Source organism: Pelophylax lessonae (assembly GCF_965119305.1).
Source record: "Pelophylax lessonae genome assembly, chromosome: 12".
NCBI lineage: Eukaryota > Metazoa > Chordata > Amphibia > Anura > Ranidae > Pelophylax > Pelophylax lessonae.
This window is the reverse complement of record NC_138779.1, coordinates 40,078,313-40,097,251: the sequence shown is the minus strand read 5'-3', so window position 1 is coordinate 40,097,251 and position 18,939 is coordinate 40,078,313. Positions and strand designations below refer to the sequence as shown.

At 42.4% G+C, this 18,939-nt stretch overlaps 1 protein-coding gene across 1 annotated transcript in view; it reads left to right on the top strand.

Annotated features, from left to right (window-relative positions):
* Nucleotides 1-18,328, top strand: part of ZMYND12 (zinc finger MYND-type containing 12) — a 37,771-nt gene extending 19,443 nt beyond the window's left edge. Inside the window, exons 5-8 of the mRNA XM_082273361.1 lie at nt 5,110-5,232; nt 11,148-11,256; nt 12,979-13,124; nt 18,162-18,328. Of these exons, the coding sequence (XP_082129487.1) occupies nt 5,110-5,232; nt 11,148-11,256; nt 12,979-13,124; nt 18,162-18,293 (510 nt within the window). The 3' untranslated portion in view covers nt 18,294-18,328. The remainder of the gene's footprint in view (nt 1-5,109; nt 5,233-11,147; nt 11,257-12,978; nt 13,125-18,161) is intronic.
* Nucleotides 18,329-18,939: the final 611 nt, after the last annotated feature.

Genomic DNA, 18,939 nt, shown 5'->3' with positions numbered 1-18,939 from the left:
TCCAGAGTTTAGTAAATGAGGAGAAGCTTCACTTTGCAAAGAATACCCAATCACATGAGAGTAAAATAAATGAACTGCATTATTGCTTGCACATGATTGGAGGATGGAAGTCAGCAGAGCTTTCCCTCGTTTACTAAGCTCTGGAGCAACTGCACTTCCAAAGTGCACAGTCTATTTGGCTTTAGTAAATCAATCCTTTAAGGTAAGATTTTAACAAATCTAAAATAAGTCTGCCATAGGGAAATATAGGTGTCCTCCCTCTGAAATTGCTGACTGACCTCCGAAATGCTGACCTTCTACCATTATTATTATTTTGAGTCACATACTTAGAACAAATATGCACATCCGAAGGTCAGAGAAAAGTCTTATCTACATACAGCTAGCTACAGCCTGCATTTTTAGACAGTGGCTCTATGTTTTTCTTATGACACCTTCACTTTAAAGATGGGCATAAATGGGCAGATAGTGCCCAGGCCTGGCTGTGATTGTTACTAGATGATAACAATGGCACATATACAGTGGGTACGGAAAGTATTCAGATCCCCTTAAATTTTTCACTCTTTGTTATATTGCAGCCATTTGCTAAAATTATTTAAGTTCATTCTTCTTCCTCATGAATGTACACATAGCACCCCATACTGACAGAAAAACCCAGAATTGTTGACATTGTTGCAGATTTATTAAAAAAGAAAAACTGAAATATCACATGGTCCTAAGTATTCAGACCCATTGCTCAGTATTTAGTAGAAGCCCCCTTTTGATCTAATACAGCCAGGAGTCTTTTTGGGAAAGATGCAACAAGTCTTTCACACCTGGATTTGGGGATCCTCTGCCATTCCTCCTTGCAGATCCTCTCCAGTTCTGTCAGGTTGGATGGTAAACGTTGGTGGACAGGCATTTTTAGGTCTCTCCAGAGATGATCAATTGGGTTTAAGTCAGGGCTCTGGCTGGGCCATTCAAGAACAGTCACGGAGTTGTTGTGAAGCCACTCCTTCGTTATTTTAGCTGTGTGCTTTTGGTCATTGTCTTGTTGGAAGGTAAACCTTCGGCCCAGTCTGAGGTCCAGAGCACTCTGGAGAAGGTTTTTGTCCAGGATATCCCTGTACTTGGCCGCATTCATCTTTCCCTCGATTGCAACCTGTCGTCCTGTCCCTGCAGCTGAAAAACACCCCCACAGCATGATGCTGCCACCACCATGCTTCACTGTTGGGACTGTATTGGACAGGTGATGAGCAGTGCCTGGTTTTCTCCACACATACCGCTTAGAATTAAGGCCAAAAAGTTCTATTTTGGTCTCATCAGACCAGAGAATCTTATTTCTCACCATCTTGGAGTCCTTCAGGTGTTTTTTAGCAAACTCCATGCGGGCTTTCATGTGTCTTACACTGAGGAGAGGCTTCCGTTGGGCCACTCTGCCATAAAGCCCGACTGGTGGAGGGCTGCAGTGATGGTTGATTTTCTACAACTTTCTCCCATCTCCTGACTGCATCTCTGGAGCTCAGCAACAGTGATCTTTGGGTTCTTCTTTACCTCTCTCACCAAGGCTCTTCTCCCCCGATAGCTCAGTTTGGCCGGACGGCCAGCTCTAGGAAGGGTTCTGGTTGTCCCAAACGTCTTCCATTTGAGGATTATGGAGGCCACTGTGCTCTTAGGAACCTTAAGTGCAGCAGAAATCTTTTTGTAACCTTGGCCAGATCTGTGCCTTGCCACAATTCTGTCTCTGAGCTCTTCAGGCAGTTCCTTTGACCTCATGATTGTCATTTGCTCTGACATGCATTGTGATCTGGAAGGTCTTATATAGACAGGTGTGTGGCTTTCCTAATCAAGTCCAATCAGTATAATCAAACACAGCTGGACTCAAATGAAGGCGTAGAACCATCTCAAGGATGATCAGAAGAAATGGAAAGCACCTGAATTAAATATATGAGTGTCACAGCAAAGGGTCTGAATACTTAGGACCATGTGATATTTCAGTTTTTCTTTTTTAATAAATCTGCAACAATGTCAACAATTCTGTGTTTTTCCGTTAATATGGGGAGCTGTGTGTACATTCATGAGGAAGAAGAATGAACTTAAATGATTTTAGCAAATGGCTGCAATATAACAAAGAGTGAAAAATTTAAGGGGGTCTGAATACTTTCCGTACCCACTGTATATGACACCAGAATCTCCATGCTGTGTCATTCTTGTTCTAGGCTCTTAGGGTTGGCGGTATAGATAAGCTGTTTTTCTCTGATGTCCATGCTCATACAAATAGCATGCAGACTTCACTCCCTGTGCAATAACATGAGCCTCCAACTGCTGGAGGCAGAGTTGAATCATTCACAAGGCAGATTTATGCTTGATCAGTACAGTTTAAGGCTGCTGCTGTCCAGTCTTGTTGTCGCCACTTGTCCTGACATCATCATGTCATCGCAGGAGTCTTCAGGACCCTATAAAAATCACACTGATAGACAGCCATTTGGAAGTGGTTTCATCACCAGGGAGGGTCCTGGCCACTAGTTATTCTTTTGTACTTTTAATCTAATTAGGGTATAAACTAGCAGGGGAGGGTTTTTGTTTTACTTTAAATTTACAAAATGTAGAGATCAATTTACAATGGGCTTTTATTTTTATAAACTTCAAGTTGGATGCCCTGAATTAGCTGACATTTTTCCTTTTTTTGTGGAGACATAATCCTATCACTAATCCTAACACTAACCCTCCCTGTAAACCTAACACTAACCCAACCTGTAATCCTAACACTAACCCTCCTTGTAATCCTAACACTAACCCTCCCTGTAAATCTAACTGTAACCCTTCCTGTAAACCAAACACTAACCCTCCCTGTAAACCTGCCACTAACCCAACCTGTAATCCTAACACTAACCCTCCCTGTAATCCTAACACTAACCCCCCCTGTAATCCTAACACTAACCCCCCCTGTAAACTGACCACTTACCCTCCCTGTAATCCTAACACTAACCCTCCTTGTAATTCTAACACTAACCCTCCCTATAATCCTAACACTAACCCTCCCTGTAATCCTAACACTAACCCCCCTGTAATCCTAACACCAACCCTCCCTGTAATCCTAACACTAACCCTCCCTGTAATCCTAACACCAACCCTCCCTGTAAACCTAACACTAACCCCCCTGTAATCCTAATACTAACCCTTTTTGTAAAAACAAACCCTCCCTGTAATCCTAACACTAACCCTCATTGTTATCCTAACACTAACCCTCCCTGTAATCCTAACACTAACCCTCCCTGTAATCCTAACACTAACCCCCCCTGTAAACTGACCACTTACCCTCCCTGTAATCCTAACACTAACCCCCCCTGTAATCCAAACACTAACCCTCCCTGTAATCCTAACACTAACCCTTCTTGTAATCCTAACACTAACCCCCCCTGTAATCCTAACATTAACCCCCCCTGTAATCCTAACACTAACCCCCCCCTGTAATCCTAACACTAACCCCCCCTGTAATCCTAACACTAACCCTCCCTGTAATCCTAACACTAACACCCCTGTAAACTGACCACTTGCCCTCCCTGTAATCCTAACACTAACCCTCCCTGTAATCCTAACACTAACCCTCCCTGTAATCCTAACACTAACCCTCCCTGTAAACTGACCACTTACCCTCCCTGTAATCCTAACACTAACCCTCCCTGTAAACTGACCACTTACCCTCCCTGTAATCCTAACACTAACCCCCCCTGTAAACTGACCACTAACCCTCCCTGTAATCCTAACACTAACCCCCCCTGTAAACTGACCACTTACCCTCCCTGTAATCCTAACACTAACCCCCCCTGTAAACTGACCACTAACCCTCCCTGTAATCCTAACACTAACCCCCCCCCTGTAAACTGACCACTTACCCTCCCTGTAATCCTAACACTAACCCCCCCTGTAAACTGACCACTTACCCTCCCTGTAATCCTAACACTAACCCCCCCTGTAAACTGACCACTTACCCTCCCTGTAATCCTAACACTAACCCCCCCCCCCTGTAAACTGACCACTTACCCTCCCTGTAATCCTAACACTAACCCCCCCTGTAAACTGACCACTTACCCTCCCTGTAATCCTAACACTAACCCCCCCTGTAAACTGACCACTTACCCTTCCTGTAATCCTAACACTAACCCTCCTTGTAATCCTATCACTAACCCTCCTTGTAATTCTAACACTAGCCCTAACTATGACCCTCACACTAACCTTCAATGTAACCCTAAAGCTACATGCAGACGGGCGGTTTGGCCCATCAACGTCGACTCCCAGCGTTTTCAGTTGTTCAGGAAGCAGGGGTGCAGTATCTAGCACTGCTGCCAGCAACCTTTAAAAATATTCAATAGACTGAAATACGCAGCGGCTAGATGCTGTACCATATGATCACGTTCTGGGCAGAATTTCTGCATTCAGGGCATACATCTTGGAACGTATGGAGCCCTAAAAGTGAGAACCACTCTGTACAGCTTCCAGCAGTATTCAGCCAACGCATATTTCAGCTGCCATAGATTTTGACAGGCTGCTGGGGGGGCGAGGCTAGACGCAGTACCTGTGCATCCCGGGCACCCAAAAACGTGGGGGATTTACGCTGATGAGCCAAATCGCCCATGTGCATCAGGCCTAAGTCTATCCCTCTCTGTAACCCTCACAATAACCCTCAGTGTAACCCTACCTGTAATGCTCAAACTCTTTTTTGCAACCCTCATACTACCCCTCCTTGTAACCCTCATGCAAACTGTTCCTAATAATTCCAGAAATCTGGATAAAAATATAAATTTTTACTTCATGGTAGCATGGGTCCTGTGTGTTTGGAATGTTTCTTCTACATATAGTTATAAAGTACCTCTTATTTAACAAAACTCTATTTTTTGTCATGAGAACACCTTTTTGATAATCATAATTTTTTTTTTTTAAATATATGAAATGATCTTAAATTGCTGACTGTTTTGTATTTTCATGGGGAAATGGTACATGCAGAATTGCTGGTGCTCCCTCTAGTGGCTGTTAAAATGTTAAACAGTACAGTGAGCGCCTTGATTTTCATCCTATTAAAGAAGCCTAACTGTATTTACATAATCATTAATATAAGTATTTTATCCATCTCAGATTTACTATGCGAGCACCGTCTCCGGACCTAGTGACATCAACACTGCAGGGGGATACTTCCATATGGCCAATGTTTTTTTCCGGCAGAATAAAATGGACATTGCTGATTCTCTGTATTCTGAGGTAGGTCAGCATTGCATGTCAGAAACTCCTACATAATATAAACCTATTTTATTTGTTTGGTTGATGATAGCCGAGTGCAATTTAATGATGAAAACTGAAGGATGTATGCATTGATCCTACAAATCTGTGTGTGTCCATAGCCAATGATCTGTCCCTAACTGCGTGTAACCGCTCCATGTGCGGATACATGTGGACCCATGCTTTCAGTGGCGGACAGCCACAGCTCCTGTCAGCCTGTCATTGACCTGAATGGAATTTCTTGGCTGCAGCTGACACACACCTGCAAACACCTGGGCTTCCGGGCCACAGTATACTTGCTGCACCATTTGGACTGTTCAGTGACATCTATGACATCTATTTTCTTAAATAAATTACTAATAATATAACTTACATGTATTTGATGCCTTTTAAAAAAAAAATTCTCCTTTGAGCTTCCTTTTTACACTGTACCCCCTTTGCTTTCACACATGCCATTCTATATGTGCCCTCTATGCCATCAGGACCCCTGTGCCATCAGGAGTCTCCTCTACTTGCTTAGTCCGACTGAGACTACAACTGTAAATGCAGCCGTTCAGAGCAAACACTCTGGCAGCGCAAGTAGTAGCGCTATCGGTCCCGGCAACAGAAGGGGCACACATAAAATGATAATGTAGGGTCACAGTCGGCGGGCTGTTTTAAAAGAAACATCAGAGGAGAAAATGATTTTAAAAAAAGCAAATATTATAATTTTAGCATCTGATTTAGGAACAAATTGACTTTAATACCACTTTAACCTCCCTGGCGGTATGATTCTGTCAGGAATTCTGTACCAAAAGCGGTACAATTCTTTTCATGGAAATTTGGCGTTATGTATTATAGGCCTACAATTCTTAGTAATTACCGACTTAAACCTGACCAAAATAAGACTCTAGTAGACATCCCAGATGTGATAAATTTGAAACACAAACGCATGAATTATAATCGAATCAATAATATAATTTTATTATATAATATATAATATATATAATAAAATTATATTATTGATTAGATTATAATTCATGCTTTATATATTATATATATATATATATGTGTGTGTGTATATATATATATAACGCATGAATTATAATCTAATCAATAATATAATTTTATATATATATATATATATATATGTGTGTGTGTATATAGGTATATATATATATGCATACAGGGAGTGCAGAATTATTAGGCAAATTAGTATTTTGACCACATCATCCTCTTTATGCATGTTGTCTTACTCCAAGCTGTATAGGCTCGAAGCCTACTACCAATTAAGCATATTAGGTGATGTGCATCTCTGTAATGAGAAGGGGTGTGGTCTAATGACATCAACACCCTATATCAGGTGTGCATAATTATTAGGCAACTTCCTTTCCTTGGGCAAAATGGGTCAAAAGAAGGACTTGACAGGCTCAGAAAAGTCAAAAATAGTGAGATATCTTGCAGAGGGATGCAGCACTCTTAAAATTGCAAAGCTTCTGAAGCGTGATCATCGAACAATCAAGCATTTCATTCAAAATAGTCAACAGGGTCGCAAGAAGCGTGTGGAAAAACCAAGGCGCAAAATAACAGCCCATGAACTGAGAAAAGTCAAGCATGCAGCTGCCAAGATGCCACTTGCCACCAGTTTGGCCATATTTCAGAGCTGCAACATCACTGGAGTGCCCAGAAGCACAAGGTGTGCAATACTCAGAGACATGGCCAAGGTTAGAAAGGCTGAAAGACGACCACCACTGAACAAGACACACAAGCTGAAACGTCAAGACTGGGCCAAGAAATATCTCAAGACTGATTTTTCAAAGGTTTTATGGACTGATGAAATGAGAGTGAGTCTTGATGGGCCAGCTGGATGGGCCCGTGGCTGGATTGGTAAAGGGCAGAGAGCTCCAGTCTGACTCAGACGCCAGCAAGGTGGAGGTGGAGTACTGGTTTGGGCTGGTATCATCAAAGATGAGCTTGTGGGGCCTTTTCGGGTTGAGGATGGAGTCAAGCTCAACTCCCAGTCCTACTGCCAGTTTCTGGAAGACACCTTCTTCAAGCAGTGGTACAGGAAGAAGTCTGCATCCTTCAAGAAAAACATGATTTTCATGCAGGACAATGCTCCATCACACGCGTCCAAGTACTCCACAGCGTGGCTGGCAAGAAAGGGTATAAAAGAAGAAAAGCTAATGACATGGCCTTCTTGTTCACCTGATCTGAACCCCATTGAGAACCTGTGGTCCATCATCAAATGTGAAATTTACAAGGAGGGAAAACAGTGCACCTCTCTGAACAGTGTCTGGGAGGCTGTGGTTGCTGCTGCACGCAATGTTGATGGTGAACAGATCAAAACACTGACAGAATCCATGGATGGCAGGCTTTTGAGTGTCCTTGCAAAGAAAGGTGGCTATATTGGTCACTGATTTGTTTTTGTTTTGTTTTTGAATGTCAGAAATGTATATTTGTGAATGTTGAGATATTATATTGGTTTCACTGGTAAAAATAAATAATTGAAATGGGTATACTGTATATTTGATTTTTGTTAAGTTGCCTAATAATTATGCACAGTAATAGTCACCTGCACACACAGATATCCCCCTAAAATAGATAAAACTAAAAACAAACTAAAAACTACTTCCAAAAATAGTCAGCTTTGATATTAATGAGTTTTTTTGGGTTCATTGAGAACATGGTTGTTGTTCAATAATAAAATTAATCCTAAAAAATACTCATTTGCCTAATAATTCTGCACTCCCTGTATATATATATATATATATATATATATATACATATATATATGCATATATATATATATATATATACATATATATATATATACATATATGCATATATATATATATACACATTGTCCTGCATGAAAATCATGTTTTTCTTGAAGGATGCAGACTTCTTCCTGTACCACTGCTTGAAGAAGGTGTCTTCCAGAAACTGGCAGTAGGACTGGGAGTTGAGCTTGACTCCATCCTCAACCCGAAAAGGCCCCACAAGCTCATCTTTGATGATACCAGCCCAAACCAGTACTCCACCTCCACCTTGCTGGCGTCTGAGTCAGACTGGAGCTCTCTGCCCTTTACCAATCCAGCCACGGGCCCATCCATCTGGCCCATCAAGACTCACTCTCATTTCATCAGTCCATAAAACCTTTGAGAAATCAGTCTTGAGATATTTCTTGGCCCAGTCTTGACGTTTCAGCTTGTGTGTCTTGTTCAGTGGTGGTCGTCTTTCAGCCTTTCTAACCTTGGCCATGTCTCTGAGTATTGCACACCTTGTGCTTCTGGGCACTCCAGTGATGTTGCAGCTCTGAAATATGGCCAAACTGGTGGCAAGTGGCATCTTGGCAGCTGCATGCTTGACTTTTCTCAGTTCATGGGCTGTTATTTTGCGCCTTGGTTTTTCCACACGCTTCTTGCGACCCTGTTGACTATTTTGAATGAAATGCTTGATTGTTCGATGATCACGCTTCAGAAGCTTTGCAATTTTAAGAGTGCTGCATCCCTCTGCAAGATATCTCACTATTTTTGACTTTTCTGAGCCTGTCAAGTCCTTCTTTTGACCCATTTTGCCCAAGGAAAGGAAGTTGCCTAATAATTATGCACACCTGATATAGGGTGTTGATGTCATTAGACCACACCCCTTCTCATTACAGAGATGCACATCACCTAATATGCTTAATTGGTAGTAGGCTTCGAGCCTATACAGCTTGGAGTAAGACAACATGCATAAAGAGGATGATGTGGTCAAAATACTAATTTGCCTAATAATTCTGCACTCCCTGTATGCATATATATATATATATATATATATATGCATATATATATATATATATAATATAAAATGTGTTGTGTTTTGTGCAACGTTTTTTTTTTTTTTTTGAATTTCCCTCCCTAGTTCCGCTCCCATGCAGCATTGCTGCTGCAGGGAACGGAACTAGGAAGTGATCACACCGATGGAGGACGGAGGAGCGGCGGGACTCTCGGCTGGCGGTCACAGCAATAAAAGATCATCGCTGGATCGCCAGGAGAAGGTAAGAGAACACCGCTGCGCTCTCTGCACATCCACCCCGAGCGTGACTCGGGGTTACCGATCCTGGTATGAAAAATCCACCCCGAGTCACACTCGGGGTTACCGCTAGGGAGGTTAAGTATTTATATTGAAGTTGGAGTTTGCCTCCAATATATACATATACATACAGTATCTCACAAAAGTGAGTACACCCCTCACATTTTTGTAAATATTTTATTCTATCTTTTCATGTGACAACACTGAAGAAATTTACCTTTGCTACAATGTAAAGTAGTGAGTGTACAGCTTGTATAACAGTGTAAATGTGCTGTCCCCTCAAAATAACTCAACACACAGCCAATAATGTCTAAACCGCTGGAAACAAAAGTGAGTACACCCCTAACTGACAATGTCCAAGTTGGGCCCAATAAGCCCTTTTCCCTCCCCGGTGTCATGTGACTCGTTGGTGTTAAAAGTTCTCAGGTGTGAATGGGGAGCAGGTGTGTTAAATTTGGTGTTATCACTCTCACTCTCTCATACTGGTCACTGGAAGTTCAACATGGCACCTCATGGCAAAGAACTCTCTGAGGATCTGAAAAAAAAAATGTTACTCTACATAAAGATGGCCTAGGCTATTAGAAAATTGCCAAGACCCTGAAACTGAGCTGTATCATGGTGGCCAAGACCATACAGCGGTTTAACAGGACAGGTTCCACTCAGAACAGGCCTCTCCATGGTTGACCAAAGAAGCTGAGTGCACATGCTCAGCATCATATCTAGAGGTTGTCTTTGGGAAATAGACGTATCAGTGCTGCCAGCATTGCTGCAGAGGTTGAAGGGGTGGGGGATCAGCCTGTCAGTGCTCAGACCATACACTGCACACTGCATCATATTGGTCTGCATGGCTGTCATCCCAGAAAGAAGCCTTTCCAAAGATGATGCACAAGAAAGCCCGCAAACAGTTTGCTAAAGACAAGCAGACTAAGGACATGGATTACTGGAACCATGTCCCGTGATCTGATGAGACCAAGACAATTTTATTTGGTTTAGAAGGCATCAAGCGTGTGAGGCGGCAACCAGGTGAGGAGTACAAAGACAAGTGTGTTTTGCCTACAGTCAAGCATGGGGGTGGGAGTGTCATGGTCTGGGGCTGCATGAGTGCTGCTGGCACTGGGAGGCTACAGTTCATTGAGGGAAATATGAATGCCAACATGTACTGTGACATACTAAAGCAGAGCATGATCCCCTCCCTTCGGAGACTGGGCCACAGGGCAATATTCCAACATGATAACGACCCCAAACACACCAAGACAACTACTGCCTTGCTAAAGAAGCTGAGGGTAAAGGTGATGGACTGGCCAAGCATGTCTCCAGACCTAAACCCTATTGAGCATCCTCAAACGGAAGATGGAGGAGCGCAAGGTCTCTGACATCCACCAGCTCCGTGATGTCGTCATGGAGGAGTGGAAGAGGACTCCAGTGGCAACCTGTAAAGCTCTGGTGAACTCCATGCCCAAGAGGGTTAAGGCAGTGCTGGAAAATAATGGTGCTCACACAAAATATTCACACTTTGGGCCCAATTTGGACATTTACACTTAGGGGTGTACTCACTTTTGTTGCCAGCGGTTTAGACATTAATGGCTGTGTGTTGATTTATTTTGAGGGGACAGCAAATTTACACTGTTATACAAGCTGTACTCTCACTGCTTTACATTATAGCAAAGTGTCATTTCTTCAGTGTTGTCACATGAAAAGATAGAATAAAGTATTTACAAAAATGTGAGGGGTGTACTCACTTTTGTGAGATACTGTATGTGTATATATATATATATATATATATATATATATATATATATATATATGTTAATCATCATCATCCTGGATTGATTATATTTCAGGTAACGGATATATGGCACACTCACCTGAACAGATTGGTTGATATTCAGATAAGGTCTTCAATGAGAAGTGGTCCTGTTTGGTTTGATGACAGCGATCAAGAAGGCATGGGTAGGAATCCTTGTCATAAGAGTAAAATATGTGAATAAAGCTTTGCAAAACAATCTGTATGTGTGTAATGAGAATTAGTATTAGTTCTCAGTGAAATTTTGCTGCAAAGGTTTTCTACCATGGGGCGTGAAGGGTGCTTTTGTGCTTCCCTAAGTACCCAGCAGTGAAATTAAAGCTGATCTCTGGGGTCGGACTCAGCTCTCCTCCTTCCTTCCCCAATTTCACCCATTCAGCAGATATTAAAGCAATAATGCCTTGTGAAAACTTTTTTATACTCACCAAACTTTGCCATCCATGCCTCATGCTGTCACCACATTTGGATGCTTCTTAGTGTTGTCCTCTCGCCACTGCAGTCTTCTGGATCCTGAGAGTACCATGGCAAAAGGAAGACAAAAAGGAGGTGTCCACATCTCCCAGGCAGTGTCATGGACACCTGAAGAAGAAGAATATTGCTCTGCAGGATAGAAGATGAAAGATTAAAAAAAAAAAAGGACCTAGGTTAGACTTTGGGTGGAGGGATGGGGTTGGATCTATATGCCTAGAGTTCAGCCTTAAAGGAAACCTGTACTGAAAGGAATATGGCGTCTGATATCCAAGTCGGCTTCAGAGCAATTTTTTGATATATCGTATATATGTAAAAATCGTAATTTTTGGCAATAAAACTACTTAAACCCCCAGAATATTATATATTTTCTGAAAGCAGTATTATAAAAAGGTGATAGTTGGAAATTTTTGTACTTTTTAGCTACTTGATCAGCATGACACCTTGGGATCTATGGGATTTTCAGTAGGTTTCATGGTTGGTCAGTACAGGGTTCCTTCCTGAAGGAATTCCCCGGTTTCATGTTTCGTTACCCAAACCAGGGTAAAGCTGAATATGAACTTAATGGAACGGCTACAGATGCATGCACAATCGGCTTGGGTTCTGGCAGCTCATTTAGACCTGAAGCCTGAATCTATTTTTTTTTTTTTTTTTTTTTTTTACCTTTTAACATTTTCCACTCACTCCAGTCCAATTTTCACCAATATATTGAACCCTGATAAGAGGATCTTATACAGGCCTGGACTGGGACAAAAAAAAATAGGTCCAGGCATTTTAGACTGGGTAGCCCATGACATGTTCACCGGCCCCTTCCCCACTCTCCATCCTGACAGATCCTCCACAGCAGCTGGGGGTAGAGGAAAGGTGGGAACCTGGCAGAGCTTCGGGGGACACAGGAGCTGGGAAAGAGCACTGGGGGGGTGGGAGCAAGGGGGCAGAGAGCACAGGAGAGACCAGAGAACACTGGGGGCCACCGAACACTGGGGGGCCAGAGAGCACTTGGGGATGTGGAGAGCACGGGGTGGGGATGGAGAGCACAGGGGGACGGCAAACACTGGGCGGGGCCAGAGAGCACAGAGGGGGGCCAGAAAACACTGGGGGGCTGGGGGAGGGGGGCAGAGAGCAAGGGGGAACAATTCAAGCTTTATAGAAATGTAAATCTGTACTATTCTGTATGCATCAATATAAACAAATTTGGCCTTTAGATTTAATTTCATTTAGAAGAAATAATTCGCTTTAAAGCAAAACTTCAGCCAAAAATGTTTTTTTCTTTGCTTTGGATAGAGTTTAGAAGGGTTAGAACCTCTGTCAGATTATTAGCAGCAGCAGTTTAAAGTAGTTAGAATAAATCTATGTGACTGATCAGTTTATCCTGACTTATTGCAATGTCCTTGCCGCAGATGAAAACCAGGAGGCAGAAGCTCTTCAGATCCTCAGTGCCATTTATGACATCAGGGAACAAGCTGCAAAGAAGGAGCCAGCCAAGATAGCCAAGGTTCTACATGCCCTGGCTATGCTGCACTACCTTAGAGTAGACTTTAAAGCGGTAAGTCTTCCCTGACAAGGGCGGTAATTCTTCCCTGTAAAGGTTTGTTATTTAATTTATTGGCCTTTAGATTATTTTTACAAATATTGTACTCCTAAATCTTAGGCCCCTTTCACACGGGCGGTGCGCCCGAAGGAGTCCGTTCTGCTCAGCGGGGATCGATTTACAGGTGGATGACAGCTTTGTCTCCACTCTGTGTGCAGAGACGGAGCTGTCAGATTCCCGCTGTCCTCTATAGGGAGATCGGATGGGAACGGACCGCCTGTCCATTTTCATCCAATCCCATCCGATCTGATCCTCCAGACGGATGGAAAATAGGGTTTCTATCTGTCCAGATTTCACGGTCAGGATCGGATCAGATAGCAGCGGGTGTCAGCGGAGAGGTCTCCATTGACACCCGCTGCCCCATAGTGATGCACGGAGCATCTGATCAGGTCCGCCTGAAAAACTGACAGGCGGATCGGATCGGATCGCCCATGTGAAAGGGGCCTTAGAATGTAAAGTCATGTTAAAAGTCATTTTCATTATTTGTAAGTTTCCATTTTTCAGTAATAACTTTAAGCCCCCCTCCAGGATAAAACTACATTTTTACCAACCCGCTCTAACCTATGCTGACAGTCTGTTATTTTCCCTTGCTTGGTGAAGCCTGCAAGTCTTACCTAAGTCCCCCATCCAAGTCCCTTATCGCCACCAGTTTCAGCACAGTGGACCACTAATCTAGCACTGCAATGGCTCCTTGAGACTAACGGTCCCCTACCATCCCCCTGTGATAATGACAATCCTCTTCTCTCTTTTGAGAGGACCCAAGTAGCCATCCAATAGGAAGTGTCTACATCACACAGGCAGTGATGTGGACAGCTAAAGAAGGACTCCAAGCAGGAAGTCAACAGAAGAGGAGAAGACTCGGGGCTACTGGATCATGTGACCGCGGGTTATGGTAATTTTTTTCCCTTACTTAGTGGAGCCTGCAATTCTTACCTAAGTCCCCCATCCAAGTCCCTTATTGCCACCAGTTCCAGCACAGTGGACCATTAATCCAGCACTTCAATGGCTCCCTGAGACTAACAGTCCCCTACCATCACCCAGTTAAGATGACCAAAGCGGAGACAAGGTAATCCAGTGGCCAGGGCAAAGATGCCAAACTGCCCCCCCCCCCTTCCCTTAGGGTTAGGGTCAGGGCACCCCATCCCTGCAATAAAGCATTGCGCCCCGGGCAGCCGTTCCTCCTGCCCACCCCCTGTCCCGGCCCTGAAATAACAATTCTCTTCTCTCTTCTAAAATGACCCCACAAGCAGCCACCCAATAGTAAGTGTCCACATCACACTGGCAGTGATGTGGACACCTAAAGAAGGACCCCAAGCAGGAAGTCAACAGAAGAGGAGAAGACTTGGGGCTACGGCATCATCTGACCACGGGTTATGGTAAGTAAAAACGGGCATTTAGGTAGAGATTATTTTTTTGTTATCCTGGAGTGGGGCTTGGAAATAAAACTGGTGATCCTGCTATAAAAGTCTTTGTTCAGGCACTTCCTGGAATAGGGTGACAATGCGCTGTCGTTGTCTCCCAACTGTGCATCAGTGTTGTCACACAGGCTTCTGATGGGGACTACAAGTGGCCATTTCAGCACACATTATGAAGACATGGCCCACTGTTATCATCATCAGTAAACCTTCCATGAGAAATGCTATGCAGTCCTTGCTGGAGTGCTTTTGGGCGTAAACTGGCTATATATATAGACTGAAGAAACAAGAACTCACTGCTCAAGGTGGTGTAATTGCCTAATGACTCACACAGGTGTATGCCCCGGCTCGCCTCAGTAGAAACTTGATAAAGGAAAAGGAATTGGCAGCACTCCAGGTTGAGTAAAAATCCAGATTTATTGACTGGACATCCAAATATGACAATCGTGACAAGGTAGACGCGTTTCACACACTGACTGTGTGCTTAAGTCAGTGTGTGAAACGCGTCTACCTTGTCATGATTGTCATATTTGGATGTCCAGTCAATAAATCTGGATTTTGACTCAACCTGGTGTGCTGCCAATTCCTTTTCCTTTATATATATATAGATTGCAGGAGATTAGCAGCACTGAGATACAACAAAGGATGTAAAAGAATGAGTAAACAAGTGTTTTTTGTTTCAAAATATGTTATTTATGATGCAGAGTGCATTAGCAAACCAGTTGCCATTCATTTAGGATTTATACCTACTGGGTTAGCAGTAGAGTTGCAGCCTTTTAGACCGAATTTACACACACTGCAGTGAGAGATGTTTTACCACATTGTAAAATGTGTGTTACTGCAGGGTCACACAGGAAACAATTGTTTCCTATGTGTCCTATTCACACTGTAATGCAACCTTGAGCTGTGCTGCAGCATGCTGCAATAAAATGCAGACATTCTGCATTTTATTGCAGCACACCGTCCTGAATCGCATACCAATGTACAGCACCTGAGCTCTGTGCTCTGCACTACATACATTAATATGAATGAAGAGTGCGTTTTGTACACTTCACATAAAATTGGTACAAAAAAAAAGGGAGCCGTGTGATGCACTAAATCGTGTGCTACACTGCCCCCTACTGCAGCCAGAAAGAGAGAGCTGCTGGAGCAGTAAGGCGCTGCGGGAGCTCTGTGTTCCCATGTAAATTCACCCTTAGTCCATGTAAATGAGAAAGGAGGATGGATGAGTAAAAAAGGGTGTGGTATATCTAAAGTGGGCTTAGCTCAAAAAGTGTGGCAGTGCAGTTTAGTTTTAAGAACCAAGTTTTCATTACCATTATGATAAACAATTTATTTTCTTTAGTCTGGAAACTAAAATGAATCATAAATCATTGGGGTCCATTTGCAAAAGAGCAAAGTTTATTGTGCAATTTGACCTCTTTATAACAAAAATGTTGTTACTGGTAAAGTTACCCCTTGAAATTTTCCAAATTTTATCATGTTACAACCAAAAATGTAAATGTATTTTATTGGGATTTTATGTGATAGACCAACACAAAGTAGTACATAATTGTGAAGTGGAAGGAAAATGATAAATGGGCTTCAAAATGTTTTACAAATATGTGAAAAGTGTGGTGTGCATTTGTATTCACCCCCTGAGTCAATACTTTGTAGAACCCCCTTTCACTGCAATTACAGCTGCAAGTCTTTTTGGGGATGTCTCTACCAGCTTTGCACATCTAGAGAGGGGCATTTTTGTCCATTCTTCTTTGCAAAATAGCTCAAGCTCTGTCAGATTGGATGGAGAGGGTCTGTGCACAGCATTTTTCAAGTCTTGCCACAGATTCTCTATTGGATTTAGGTCTGTCCTTTGACTGGGCCATTCTAACACATAAATATGATTTGATATAAACCATTCCATTGTAGCTCTGGCTGTATGTTTAGGGTCTTTGTCTTGCTGGAAGGTTAACCTCTGACCCAGTTTTAAGTATTTTGCAGACTCTAACAGGTTTTCTTCTAAGATTGTCCTGTATTTGGCTCCATCCATCTTCCCATCAACTCTGACCAGCTTCCCTGTCCCTGCTGAAAAAAAGCATCCCCACGACATGACGCTGCTACTACCATGTTTCACGGTGGGGATGGGGTGTTGAGGGTGATGTGCAGTTTTCGTTTTCCGCCACAGATAGCCGTTTGTTTTTAGGCCAAAAAGTTGAATTTTGGTTTCATCTGACCAGAGCGCCTTCTTCCACATGTTTGCTCTATCCCCCACATGGCTTCTCGCAAACTGCAAATGGGACTTCTTATGGCTTTCTTTCAACAATGGCTTTCTTCTTGCCACTCTTACATAAAGACCAGATTTGTGGAGTGCACGACTAATAGTTGTCCTGTGGACAGATTCTCCCACCTGAGCTGTGGATCTCTGCAGCTCCTCCAGAGTTACCATGGGCCACTTGGCTGCTTCTCTGATTAATGCTCTCCTTGCCCGGCCTGTCAGTTTAGGTGGACAGCCATGTCTTGGTAGGATTGCAGTTGTGCCATACTCTTTCCTTTTTCAGATGATGGGGCCGAATACAAATGCATTACACACTTTTCAGTTATTTATTTGTAAAATATTTTGAAAACCATTTATCATTTTCCTTTCACTTCACAATTATCGGCCACTTTGTGTTGGTCTATGAAATAAAATCCCAATAAAATACATTTACGTTTTTAGTTGTAGCATGACAAAATGTGGAAAATTTCAAGGGGTGTGAATACTTTTTCAAGGCACTGTATTTACAATTAAAAAGGCCTTTTTTTTAAAATGTGGATTGTATGTGATTCTACAAAAACTAACAAAGCAAATGAAACAAAATGATCAGAGTTATAAAGAACTTATATAGAAGCAACATGTTTGGAAAAAAAAAATGTTTTTACATTTGGAGGTTGGCAGGATCGAACATGTTTAGATCAAGGAACTTGTTCTGCATATAAATACTAAAAAAAATACATTGTAACATTTGCAATATTGTTACAGAATAAAGTTTGCAAACAGTGTTTGCAGGTTTAATTTACACAAAATACACAGATCAGGGCCACCTCCAAACTGACATCAATTACATCGGTGCTACCATACTGTACCATACCATACTGAACCATACCATACTGGACCATACCATACTGAACCATACCATACTGTACCATACCATACTGAACCATACCATACTGGACCATACCATACTGGACCATACCATACTGTACTATACCATACTGAACCATACCATACTGGACCATACCATACTGTACCATACCATACTGGACCATACCATACTGGACCATACCATACTGTACCATACCATACTGTACCATACCATACTGGACCATACCATACTGGACCATACCATACTGGACCATACCATACTGTACTATACCATACTGGACCATACCATACTGTACCATACCATACTAGACCATACCATACTGGACCATACCATACTGGACCATACCATACTGGACCATACCATACTGGAGATAGTGCGGTGAAAGAAAACAGCCATGTGATTTAGTTGGAACTAACATATATTTAACATTTTTATTTTATTTTGTCACATCTTAGGCACATGAGTTGGGAAGAAAACTCCTTCAACTTACCCAGCAGCTGCCACGTGATGATAAATCAGACAGCATAACGCTCTTTATGGAAAGCATTGAAAGAAAAATGTCTGCAAGGCTAGGTCCTTTTCCGTGATATTCAAACCCATTTAAATTGTGGACTCTGCATAAAAAGGGATGGATGCAACAGAATCAGGATGGGGACTGTCATAGTTGATGTTCCTGTATCTTCTATACACATTCCTGTGTTGTTTTTGGCTGTTACTGCTCAACTTGGAATTTTGAGTGTTCCCCTTCACCTTGGGGGTTCCCAATGTCTGTTTTCTTTTTAAAATACATAATGTATAATTATATCCAAAGTCACAAGGTTTTTGTCTTCATTTTGGACCGGGTAGGAAAGGGTTTTAAACCTGTGTCAGATATTTTTTTTTTTTGCCATCTGTTCCCACTTGGGTGAGACATAACAGGAATGGGGAGGAAATCTCTCCAAATTGAAGGGAATCCTTGATTAGACAGTTGTTGGTGGAACAGGTGTTCTCAATGTATATTTACCCTCCATTTCGGTTCCGATGACAACTCAAAGTTTTTGACATTGTAGTGCGATTTAAATTCCGACTTCAGCACTACTTCAGCAAAATTTTTAATGATTTTTTACGACTTCAGTGCTACTTCAGTGAGAGAGTCTGTCTATGTCATATTGAGGGACAGTGATGTTATGAATTCACACTTGCGGACCGTTCAGATCCGGCTGTCAGTTTTTCAGGCATATCTGAACAGATGCT